The sequence below is a fragment of the Loa loa genome (assembly GCF_000183805.2).
Source record: "Loa loa unplaced genomic scaffold supercont3.73, whole genome shotgun sequence".
NCBI classification, from domain to species: domain Eukaryota; kingdom Metazoa; phylum Nematoda; class Chromadorea; order Rhabditida; family Onchocercidae; genus Loa; species Loa loa.
In genome coordinates, this window is record NW_018108253.1 from 201,373 (window position 1) to 214,516 (window position 13,144).

The following is a 13,144-nucleotide window of genomic DNA, read 5'->3' on the forward strand; positions in this document are numbered from 1 at the left end:
ACATATTCATAAACATTGATCTTCTGCTAACATTAACCTTCTTTCTGCTTTTTAAAAAAGATAACTTATTCATAGAGTGAAATAATTTTTTATAAAAATTTATAAAAATAAGGTAATTTCCTTTTTTGGTGTAATAAGAAACAATTAGATAGTCAACGATTAACTCTCTGAGTTAACCAGATATTCAAATAGTCAACGATTAACTCTCTGAGTTAACCAGATATTCAAATAGTCAACGATTAACTCTCTGAGTTAACCAGATATTCAAATAGTCAACGATTAACTCTCTGAGTTAACCAGATATTCAAATATCTACCTAATTGTTTCTTATTATTATACCAAAAATTATCAAATGAAATCATAATGAGATTAAAAAGAATCCGATGAAGGTGAGAGTCATCTAAGTAATTGATTTAATGAACAAATCAACAAGTGGAAGGTCTAGGCTTAGACATACCTACTGTCCCAATAATCAATGCACCTTCCTCACGTCCAAACTGTCCATATTTGATCCAGTTTATGAGTTGATCAACTTTCTCTTGATCTAGTAATGATGTTTCATCATAAATCCTCACCTGAAATTTATTTTTAAATCAAAATAAATTCAGTAGAAAAGTAAATCTTATGTATCTATACGACAGGTGTATTAAATTTTACGATAGGTGTATTAAATTTTCCACTACTGAACAACGAATTATATAGAGATGCGTTTACACTATCCTTTTCTAATTGGTCTTAATTTAAAGCCTAGATACTAGTTAGAAATTTAATTTTCTTAATTAAAACAAAAATTAAATGACCTCTTTCTTCAGCGCAACTAACAGAGCAACGTATTGTTTAGGTTCATAGGTGAAAGTATCAATACCACATATGGTTTCGTCCAGTTTTATTTTATTTCGACATTTTCCATTTGCGGCAAAAAACGATATCGTCTGATCGGTGCATGCTACCGCTAACTGAAATTCATGTTGACCGTATACACGTTGAAATTCTCTACTTAACATTAGTGTTCAACGATTTCAGGTGTCCACTTAATTTAAAAAACAGTAAACTGTCATAACAGAAGATGACAATTTTTGGTGTTATATGTGACGTGAAAATGCAAATGAATCAATCAATGGTATCTTGTGGATTCTTGAAAGTTATATTATCAACGATATATTGAAAGAAAGAAAAATAACGATTGTAATCATGGTACCATAACCAGGTCATACAAGAACCAAGTTCAAATTTTTTTAATTAGTCTGATTAGTCTGATAAAAATCTTTATATTGCATCATTATTAGACGAGTTAAGAAAAGAATATTGCTAGAAAAAATTTTTGAAATTTATCCTGCTAGTCTTTTTTTCTTGCCTCAATGGCCAACCTAATCTCAATGCTATCAAGATTTTCGACGAATTGTTTTTTAATATTTTACTACCGACTTATCACCGACCTAATCACTGACCTGTTTGCCAACGCGTGCCATACCGATGATATCAGCTGTCATAGTGATAATTGGATTTAACACTGATTTTATATCTCGTTTGATACTGAAAATTTCTGCATCTCTTGTACTTACAAATATTCGATAGTCTACTTCATACAAACCTATAATACGAGAAATATGATCAATTTTATGGAACACTATTGCTTTTATTCAATATTTGATTAACATATCAATCAATAATTTAAAATTTAATATTTGAATGTCTTTTTTTATCATTTTAAATACACGTTTATATGTCCATATGCTAACCTGCAGCATATAGAAACACAGGAATTCCCGGTATTTTATACTGTATCAAAATGGTAAATGCTTGTGTATCGATACAATAAACATATCCATATTCGGTGGCGCAAATGATGCAATCGACAGCATTGAGTTCTGCGGAGGATCGTTTTATTGTTGTCATACAGGTTATGGTACTTTGATGAACCAGTTTACTATTTAAGCATTGCTGAAGTGTACTTTCACGATCTTTTTCTTTGCTACTTAGAAATGCTTGCGAACGAGTTGTCAATTCCATGCCACCAAGCTGCAATAAGCTTACTCTTATTATCGTCATCAATGTTTGAATTCTTTTACACATTTTTAATTAATAATCGAAGAGACCTGAAAAATGATTGCTCAAATTTAAGAAAATGAGAAAAACTGTCACCAGAAATAGAACTTCAACAGACTTTTTATTTTTGTTCTTTAAACAAAATTAGTAAAATTTTAAACCTGTTGAAGTAATTTTACAAGTACAGCATGGAGTTGTATTGCATTGATATGACCAGCTTCAACATGTCGCCAAGCTTCTGCTTCATCTTTGTTTATTTCTAATGATGGCGGTATGAATTTGTAAAATGGTTTCAAATTTTTATAAATTAGAATTGCTGGACCACAGGCTACTGCTAAAGATGATAAATTGGGTTGTACCTATAATGAACATAACTTTGGAAGAAAGAATTTTACAATCACGATTGTTCAGAGTGTATCAGAATATGCTGCAAATAAATGTAACAAAGTTATCAAATCAATTTTTAAAGACTCTTAATATTTATAAATTTACCTGAAAGTGATATCAATTGATTTACTTACATTTTCATTATTGAATGATACTAAGGCAGATGGTAAATCGCTGAGGACATTTTCACCAATCACTTGTAAACCTCGAAAGACTTTCAATCGGATATCGTATTTTTCAGTACCAAAATCACCAATTACTAATTTATAATCACCATCACCATGAAGATCTGCTAGACATACACAACTTGGAAGAGTATTAAGGCCAAGAGATGTGGCATTTAAAGCCAACACCCATTTACTGGTGCTTGTACTCTTCTTCATACTGAAATTCAAAAATTTCGAGATAAGATTGAGTCTCGCAGGTCTCACGTTAAGTCTCGAATTAAGTCTCACACTAAGTTTCTCCTCAACACTTACTACTTGAAGAACAAAATACTTAAATATGATCTTATTTAAATATCACATTTAAACTTTTTTTTTCTAAGGAAATCATTTACATTTTTGATTACTGCAAGAGATGATGGGAGTCTTACACAAATCGATTAAATAGTATATTTTTAACGATTAAAATGTCTGGCACATCAACATATTGCCATTTTGTTACTATGGTGATTGCCTGCGCTTTAGTTTGGTGTTACCACAATTATCGGTTATGCTAAAAAAACAAGTTGTTGATTAATCCAGTAAAGGAGAACCTCAGGGTTTCAAGATCTCTTTATTTTTTGAAGATCAAAATGGCAATGATTTAAATCCAAAGAAAGAATATCGATTGATCAAGTGAAACTCTATCAAATCTTTTCAACCGGTTATATTAATTTAAACTAGCCAAGACATTCATTCAAAGTTATTGTATTATACTGAGTGTTGAATTTGATTTTATTATTTTCATCTATTTCACAAAAGTCACAGAAAGCAGAAAAACTGGTTCTACGTTCTAAACGTGACCTAAAATACTTGATATGTAACCTAAAAGAAAAAGAAAAAACACATATACTTGCAAGGAATATTACTTCTCTTCTGTTTTTGTTGTTGGATTTTATCTCAGAATATTTGTTGGAGTTTTATCTCAGAATTGAAAACATTAATTTTAATTTTATTCCCAATGCAAAAAATTAATTTCGAATTTTCAATATGAAAGGTAAGAGCAAAAGGCCTATTTCATTGTGACAAGTATCAATGTTGCTGAAACATTAATGCGAGCCGTTAAGAGGTACTATTTTAAGTCATTCAATTAATCAGTTGAAATAAGTTATTCATATGTTAAAGACTTTAATATTTGTTGAAATTACAATGCTTTTCTTGTCTTAATGGTATCGACAATTTAGTAGTGACCATAGCCAATTTGAGATACTTTGGAGGTTAAGTTTCTCTTTTGTACTTTGCTTAGTTTATCGGCGAAATTTAGGCTACTTGCTGGATTGCAATTGCATCTGGCGCTAATTGCTCATCCGTCTTACTATCCTCATCTGAACAGCAGAATTTTCAAAATTAATTAATGAAATTTCAAGATTAGTTTAGATGAGACAAATAATTCTAACAGCTATTAGTCCAAAAGTAATAAAGTGCAACAAATGACGAAAAGTTTAAATTGGTTGACAAACGTTTAGAAAGTTAGCTTCAGCTTTTTCAAACAATTTGGGAGTAGGTGGATCAGTTGGCAATTCCGGAAAGGAGTATGTTGATGTCGTTGGCGCAAGACCCTGACAATGTTACCTAAATCGGACAATAATCTATTAGTGGGTTGCGTCTTTTTAAGCTGTTGACCTGTCATATCGGATTGGCTAACTCGGTCTGAACCTGCCAAATCAATCAAATTTAGTTGACCTGAAAACTGTAAATGAATTTGTGGATTAATATGAAATTTGTGGATTAATATGGTTAATATGTGGATTAATATAATATGAATTTGATAGGATTAATATGAAATATAATTAATATGATTAATATTAATATGAAATTAATATGATATTAGTTTCAGTATTTATATTTGTATACAATTCTAAATTTCATCCGTAATCATTATGAAGATAAATAATTTAGTGAAAATTGTTAATAAAGTTATCTAAACGTTGTCAACGTCGTATTTATCCTATGGCTAATATGGTATCAAAAACAATAGTATGATGAGGCTAATAATAAGCATCTTTTATACCTCAACAACTTACCATTTCAACTCTCTTTAATGGCCAGGTCGACGAATTATTTGGAACTTACTTTCTACACTGCTCGATATTACCTTAAACTTATTTAAATAAGCAATAAACTGGTCGCTACTTCCAACTTACTTTAACAAACGATAAACAAAAACCTGTTTCAACTTACTTTAATAAACAATGATAGTTACTTTTAACTTGACTCAATTATAATAGACAAACTGACATTTAAAAAGTGAAATATGTGGTTAATTATTTACTTAATTAATTATTCACTCAGTTCATTCGTCCTTTTCTCAATATTCCCCGTACCTCTTACAACGTGCTTACATTGAGTATAAGTAAGCCCGAAATATCCAACATGCCATCATTAACGATCGTATTGGAAGATTGTTCTTACCGCTCGACTATAAATTTCTAGAAAATAGCATCAAATTTGAATTTTCGAAAAAAATTTGAAAATATAATTGTCCTTTATAAATTGGAATTTCTTTGAAAAATTCCGAAACAAGCTGTAATTGCTATTCGTGTTTAATTAAAATATATTATATTGTTCCATTATATATTTTTAGTAATGATACTAAAATTGCGTAATCGATATCAATCGATATCATTTCTTTCGCTATTTGGAAGAAATGAATCGACGATCGTCGATATACATACATTTGGTAACTCCGAAAATTCTAATAATTTTTCAAATTCACTCCTTTTTTAAAATATCAAATTTCAATTAATTCGAAAAAATGCAATTTTCCAGCTTATTTCCTCTAAATCTAATCAATAAATATTACGCGTTAGCTAAATAATAACTTTGTAAAATGAATGACATTGAAGGATAAATAGGTTGAAATTCACACTAAATTTTAATATCGAGTTCTTTCTTTCTTTTTTTTTTGATTAAATATTATAAAATTTTAATAAACAAACAATATCTATGGCATGTGGTTTTATCGTTTCCAATATGTCCATATGCAAATATGTATACATTATAATCATCTTCCATACAATTTATTATGATTGGAAAAATTTTTGCAAAAATCTGCAAATGTATTTCTTTTTTGGTACAAAAATTAAGTATTCCATTCATTTGATTACTAATTTTGATTACTTTCCTTTCCTTTTTGACAATTCCACCTCTTTTGCTTATTTGACGAATATTTGTATTTGTTTGTTTGTTTGTTTACCAATTTTTCTCCCTTTATTTCTTTTTACTTTTGTCACAAAAAGAAAAAAACGAACAATTTTTATGAGAAAATTAAATGGAATGAAATTATGTTTGTTGAACAATAAAAGATGAGTAGAAACTACGAGATGGACCATTAATTACTTTGAGATAAGAAATTAAGATATAAAAGAATACTGACATTCAAAACTGAAAACTGAATTTTAATTTAGTATTAAAAGGCATGTTAGAATAATCTATGTTAAATCCAAAGTAGATAAGTTTTAGAAACTGTATAACAATTATGCAAGCATCACATTGAGTATGCTTTTTCGTTGAAAGCTCTATCACAATTAAATTTCTTTCGGTCACTATTGGCACTGTCAACAATAATTGTGTCACTATCAAGTGGAGCAGTTTGTTATGATAACTTCGATCGGTCCAATACGACAAAATACACAAACATTACCTTCAAACGAAAATAAAAAATTAAAATAAAAATAAAAAAAAGCGAAAGTTGATATAAAAATCTGTGAATTTTCATCGAATTTTAATTTAATAGATGACTGTTGTCGATGGATTACCGTACATTTCGACCAGTTTATTATGTATCGTTTTTATCATTTCTACATTTTTACACATTCTTCACGTGTTGCTATTTGAATGCCACCTACTAATTTTCTCAATTCAATCTAAGAGTTGACATTTGAACGGGTGTGAAAGGAATTAATTTTTTTTAATAAGTATATTTTGAGATTTATTTCAAATTTAATTACGGTATTAAGTCAAAAGCCTTTGTATCCATCAATTGCTTCACACCTTTCTGCAATTTTGCAATTGTTTCTTGATTAAAGAACAACTGACGATCATCACTTTTTATGAAAAGTTTGAATTTACACTTCTTCCTAATCTTTTGTAGTACACAACTGACATGAACTGAGATGTTGTTTTGCCATACTTTATCGATTTTCCGGTTTCTCAAAAAAAAAGAGTTACCTTTTGTTGTGTACACTAAAAATAATTTAATTCGACCTGAAATATGCTAATTTTTAATCAAAAACAAAAAATTTCGTTTGTAGAACCACTTGTATGTCACTGTAACCAATTGTAAAAATGGATGTGATGTGTTGCATCAAGATAAGTAATCCGGGCAAATAATGAGAACAGTAGTGCTCCAATAAATAAATAAGCTATTAAAAATCCGAGAAAACATAAACTAAGCTATTAAAAATCCGAGAAAACATAAACCCGTTACTGACTACAATATATTTGCCTTCTTTAAATTGAAAATCAATATTGGTTATTAGTCATTATTATTGGTCATTGGCTATTTGAAGCGAATGCCTTATGATTGTATGTTTATTGAATATGTTTTGTTATGCTAATTAAATATGATGGTTGAAATGATTAATATAGTAAGAGATACCTTAGGAAGGAAGCGCATAAAATAGAAGCTAAAGAATTTTGCAATATCGCTTATTGTAACAAGTACCAATAAGAGCATAAATTACAACAATAATTCGTCCTACCTTAATAATTGGTGTGACAAAACCATAACCTAGAAATTTTAGTTATTGAAGTTGGAAGAAATGCTTGAAGTTATAAAAATATCCATTTGGTAAGCTACAAATAAATTTGTTTATGCCATCATTTATTGAAGTCAATTTTTGAATTTTTAACAGTTTCAATTTAAATATAGAAAAAAAGGAAGTCCGTCAACAATTTCATTGATATTGCAATCTTAGTAGGATATTTATACATACATACCAACGGGAATAACAGTAGTGACGGCAAAAAGTATATGATGGAAGAGGGAAAGCGAGACAATAGAGTAATCAATGATTATTCACGGACAAAGTAATCAGTGTGATGAGTCCTGAGATAACTTTCAGGTTTCCGGATCGTTCTCTATTCAGAAAGATCTTATTGTTTACATTGCCAACCGGCAATTTACGCATGAATCGTTTAAGCAATACCTTTTACTCAATTTATTCAACAACTTCCTTTCCTTTTCTGCTTCCGGAAACTTAGACAACTAATGGAGACTAGCTTTACTTTCCCTCAACGAAAAGGAAATGGATATTGAGAAGTGCAAGATTATCAAGTTGCAATAATCTTGATTTTACTCGAGTATTCATTTTCTAATTTTAGTTTTTAACTTGGTTATTTCTTGGTCTTATGTACGTAGCTTTGTAACAATTTTTTTACTTTCAATAAATTCACAAGATTTACTTTACTTTTGATAAATTTACAAGATTTACTTTACTTTTAACCATTAATTAAGAATTACCTGCGAATCTCTACAAAAATCAAGCAATTCCTCAATGTAACTAGCACTTAGAACATATGAAACATTTTCGGTCAAGTTATCCGCTGCCGCTGTTTGCAGGGAATTCTGTAATTCTTAATTTTTCACAAAATTGAATACATCTTGAATTTTTACAGAAAGTTTGAAATTCTAAGATTATTAAGTTTCTAAGTGAGTTAAAAACCATGTCTACTTATTCCGAGCAGCACTGATGTCCAAAAAGTTCCCGTCTTTGGAAAAATTTTGACAATTTAAAGTAGGAATTATTGATTATAAATCAAGTTAGATAGTTTTTTTCTTGTAAATTTTGGAAATTTAGGCACAAATTTAATTTCTTCATAAGTGGCGAGATGATATGGGTGCGACATAATTTCAATAGATCGTTCAAGATACAGGAACAAAGCCGCACCAATGCATGACATAAATCACTGTGCCAACAATCATACCAATGTGTACAACTGCAGCATGAAGCTAAAAAATTAATTGCTAATTCATTGCTATCATAAAGAAAAAATTATTGAAAATTCAAGTTTTGCAACTTTAAGTATACTTAAATATCTCACATACTTGACGTGCTTGCGTATAATTTGATGTAAATTTACATACCATTTGCGAGTGGTTTCGCACCATTTTCCAGCAAAATTAAACAGAAACACTTTCATAAATTACAAACTAAAAATAATTACAAACTGAGAAAATACTTTAATTGTATTTGACAGTTGACAAACTAATTGAAATTCAAAAAAGCAAGTAATGATATGATTGCTGAGTATACCTAGAATGATAAGCATCTCACAAAAGTAGGATAGAAGTGATAACAACGATGGTAGTTCTAACAATTAAGAAGACAGATGAAGTAATTAGTTCAGAAATTTCTTGAACTCAGACTGTTAATCGACCCGGAAAGCTGTAACCTTTAGCTTTTTAAAACTATTGGATTGTACAGATTCTCGCAGATAACGTTCCATCGAGTTCTAATAATGAAATTAAATTAGCTGAAAAAGTTTTAGAAATGTCGAACAAGCAGTAAACAATGTAAACCATACCTTCCCATCGATTATTGTCTTAGCTGGAATTTACATAGACAAATGTTTTGAAAACAAATAGAGCTGAAGAAATTTCACAAAACAAAATTATTGTGGGTAATCGTTTGCACTGGTCGATGCAAATTTACACGAAAATAAATAACTGTTATTGGGATCAGGAAAAGGGAAGTACTAAGAAGGTGGAAAAGGTAATATCATTCCAAGGCTTCGACGATCTAGAGGGAGTGCAAGACATCTTTATTGTCAACAATGATTATGAGCAATGAAACCAGCGTTCTTGTACTTTTGATATGTTTGCTAAAAAGAGGCAAGAATTGGATCGATCAATCCTATTTCTTCACTGGCTATTCTTTTCATAGTTTAAAAAGGAATATGAAAATTTCACCTTAATGAAACGATGCTTAAACTAATTAAACTTTCTGTTCATGTGGCTCATTTTGTTTTCTGCGGTAATTCTTGCTAAAGGCGGATAGAGTTACAATCGGAATACTTAGGCAGTATGTAATCAGTGCCTGAAGAAAGTTCCTGATATTTTGATTGAATTTATGACGTCTGTCAATATCCGGCTTAAATGGATATTACCGAATCTGTAGATGATGCAAACAGAGGGAAACAGTTTTCTAGAAAAGTGCCTACATCACAATTACCATATTATCTTGTTTAATTCATTCAGATGATTAACACTGATACTATCAAAGAATTGACATTCCTGGGGATTTAAGGTTAATTATAATTATTCTTTGAAAAAATGTTGAAAATGAATTTTATTAACAGCTTTCTTTTCAAAGAGTTCCATGATTAGGCTATGTCTGTTCAGGTATAGTTTTTATCATTCTTGTGATTGATATCTGTAATTTGTTCTGCTATCATTTGAACAATTATTTCATGTTTTCTGCTTATAGCTGCGGAAATGAAGTACAGCGAATGTTGTTCTAATTTGGCAAGATCGGATTTAGGATTTAGCCCACTTGAAAGAGTTAAAGAAGGAAGAAGAAATTTGACTAATGGATTTGAGAAACGTGATGAAAGCATTATGTCGTTGTATTCACCAGCCTAGGAAACAGCTGATCAGATATGACTAGTAAAAACAACGATGACAACTGCGGTACATTTTTGAGGAGACAGAGCGGAAGATGTAAATATAGAAGCGCTATAGGATACCGTACATTCGACTTGTAAGTTATTATTAGCCATTGAAGATTTTGGAGACAAATGAAGGATAATGTACTTTTGGGCGATTGAACAGCATGATAGTACATTGGAGTAGCAAGAACAGATTCCGGAAACCTTCAATTGAGAATTTTCCGGAACATTTTCGAACAAAACTATTGGGGAAAAAGATTTAGGAGACGAAGTTTGGCATACGATTAATTGAACAGAAACTAGCAAGAATATTCATTAATACTTGTTTTGTAAAAACAATAAAAAAACTGATGACAAATGGATTGTATTGGAAATCGCATACTTGGAATATGAAGTTACTTTGTCCTTCTGTCCCACACATCAATATAATTTCATCTTACTTATCTTTTTACATACAGCGTTTACCTATCACCACAACTGCTTTATTAAACTAATCGTTTGTTTGGTGAATTCTTACCTTATGAATTTTCTACTAGAAAATTCATAATCATACATCGTGTGAGGCTACTGATCAATCAGTTAGTCGGAATACTATGGAAATAAAAAAATTCCATTGGTGATAAATAATCCAAAGCTGAGTAATTATTAACCAGTAATTATTAAAATCAATGTAAGGAATGATATAAATACCAGTGTCATTAACTGACCATTGATAAGGAAGGATACAAATAAAAGTATTTCATTTCCATTTTCTATTTCAAACTTCTGTACATTGAATGAAGAAACATAGGATGGAGCAATTTTGTTTTTTTCCTAATGTTGACGTTCCAAGAAGGACATTCGAACTTCAGTTTTCAATAACAAGATATTGGAAATCAATTAATTCGCAAATAGATCGATCGGTTAACATATTTAAAATAAAACAGATATTGATACATATTTTCGCCAGTTCCTATTCATTCAATCACATACCAAAATTCGTCTCACAGATTTGCCGGATGCTGGAGAAATATTCCGGAAAATTCTCAATAACGAACAAAGTGCAGGTTTCCGGGATCTATTCTACTAGTCAATGTACTATGGCCCAAAAATACATTATTCTTCATTCTTTCCCTAAAATTTTATATTTTCCAACATTCTCTCTAAATCTTTACTTCCTAATAATAATTTACAAATCGAAACTATGTCATTTCGTTTGAGCTTTGCTTTCCGTTTCTGTCTACTCAAAAAAGCACTGCAATTGTCATCGTTGTTTCGCTGATATCTAATTACGAATCACCATTATCAAAATATTGAGTTCTTGCAAAGCTTGAAATCATGTTTATGTTTTTTCGGATTTTGAATAGCCTATTTATTTATTGGAGCAATATTATTCTCATTATTTGCCCGGATTACTTATCTTGAAGTAACATACTTCTCCACATTTCTCCCAACGTTGTGCAAAGTTTTAGTCCAAATTAACGACATGAGGGTTTATTGAAACTTTTTACTTTTCAAAAATATACCAAAGTTTAAAAAAGAAATCGATTAAAAAATAAATCGCTGTGAAAATTCGGCTGAAAACAATACGATATAATTCCCTCGAGCTTCTAAGTGACAACAAAATTAGCATTGTTACCACCAAAATTTGAAGGAAAAAGACAGTGATATTCAATTCTAAACGTGACTATACTTCCAGTCTTAGTTTGGCTCTTGAATTGATAAAAATGTTTCCGATATGCTAATATGTTTTTGCATATGGGGAAAGGGAATAAGGTGACATGGCTATAAGCACATACAAAAAAAAAGTAAAAATTGAAGAATCATTTCGAAAAACGCGTTTCAACAGGTCGGTTGGTTGGAGGACATCGGGCGTGGTTTAATCTTTTCGTTCTTAGTGTTTCGTTATTAATTTGTTGTATCGATCATAATTGCAAGTTCGTTGTTGCATTAATAAATTTATTGTAATAAAAGGTTTAATTACCCAAATTTGAGGTACTACCAACTAAAGAGACAGTAAGAATCCACAGTTTTTGTCACGGTTGAAGAAAGTCGGCGACATAGCTGATGGATTTTTTGAAAAAAAAAAGAAAAAACATGAAATTATTATTCTCATTGTCTTCTTCTGCACATAATTTACAACAAAACAATTTACAAGAAGGGATCAATTGTTTAGGATAAAGGAACGGTCCAAAGGCTCCGGTCCAAAGGCTGAAGATTCGAAAATTCTGTCACTAATTTATTTGGTACAGGATGATACCGATCGTTGAACAGATTCAATTGATAACATTTTCCAGAAAAAAAAATTGAACCTGACATCGGTAGCAATATTTATGGTACTGCTGCTAATTCTAGGTATGCTTGGCAATTTGAATTTGATTTATGCAACATGGAAATTCAAAGAATTGCGGAATCGGAATAGTTTACTGGTGGCAATTATCGCAATTTTCGACTCTGTAATTTATCTTTCGCTCATTTACTTCTGAAAATAATAGAAACTGACTTTCGCAATAAACACAATACATCGATGAATTTGAACCTATAATATAACAATCAACTCTGTAAATATATTGTTGAGCAAATGTATAATTTGCATTTATGAGCTTATCTGAAGATGGCAGAACTACATCTTAGAGGAAAAGATTTGGAACTTAAAACACTTTCGGATGATCGATCCGATCGTAGGTTCGATTACAATCTATGTCAAAGTATTTAGCACCATTGAACAAAACATATTCGATCGCCGAGTGATCGAAGCATATTTTGTAGATAAGCGAAGTACATGAATGGAAGAAAGCGATTGAAATATTCCTTAACAAATCGATCATGAAACGAGTGAATTGTTATCAGTCAATCTTCTTGTATTGTTACTCATTCAATATGTCAACTGTTACAATACTTTTCCTCGCTATCGATCG

General features: G+C 30.5%; 3 protein-coding genes across 3 annotated transcripts in view; 1 reads left to right on the top strand and 2 right to left on the bottom strand.

The window, feature by feature from the left end:
- The window catches only part of LOAG_17423 (CBR-BBS-1 protein), a gene marked incomplete at its 3' end in the record, with an annotated part of 5,590 nt that extends 2,555 nt beyond the window's left edge, over positions 1-3,035 (bottom strand). The window contains exons 1-7 of the mRNA XM_020450086.1: positions 2,993-3,035; positions 2,568-2,817; positions 2,208-2,405; positions 1,740-2,019; positions 1,449-1,591; positions 801-956; positions 458-575 (exon numbers count right to left, since the gene is read on the bottom strand). Coding sequence (XP_020306293.1) covers positions 458-575; positions 801-956; positions 1,449-1,591; positions 1,740-2,019; positions 2,208-2,405; positions 2,568-2,816 — 1,144 coding nt within the window. The 5' untranslated portion in view covers position 2,817; positions 2,993-3,035. The remainder of the gene's footprint in view (positions 1-457; positions 576-800; positions 957-1,448; positions 1,592-1,739; positions 2,020-2,207; positions 2,406-2,567; positions 2,818-2,992) is intronic.
- An 861-nt stretch (positions 3,036-3,896) lies between these two features.
- LOAG_08153 (hypothetical protein) lies at positions 3,897-4,266 on the bottom strand (the record flags this gene model as incomplete). Its single annotated transcript, XM_003143688.1, has 2 exons — positions 3,897-3,961; positions 4,209-4,266. The coding sequence occupies 2 exons, from the start codon at positions 4,264-4,266 to the stop codon at positions 3,897-3,899; spliced, it is 123 nt and encodes a 40-aa protein (XP_003143736.1).
- Positions 4,267-12,520: 8,254 nt separating this feature from the next.
- Positions 12,521-13,142, top strand: LOAG_08157 (hypothetical protein; the record flags this gene model as incomplete). Its single annotated transcript, XM_003143689.1, has 2 exons — positions 12,521-12,682; positions 12,996-13,142. Coding segments are annotated over 2 exons (309 nt in total), but the record flags the coding sequence as incomplete, so codon positions are not given.
- Positions 13,143-13,144: the final 2 nt, after the last annotated feature.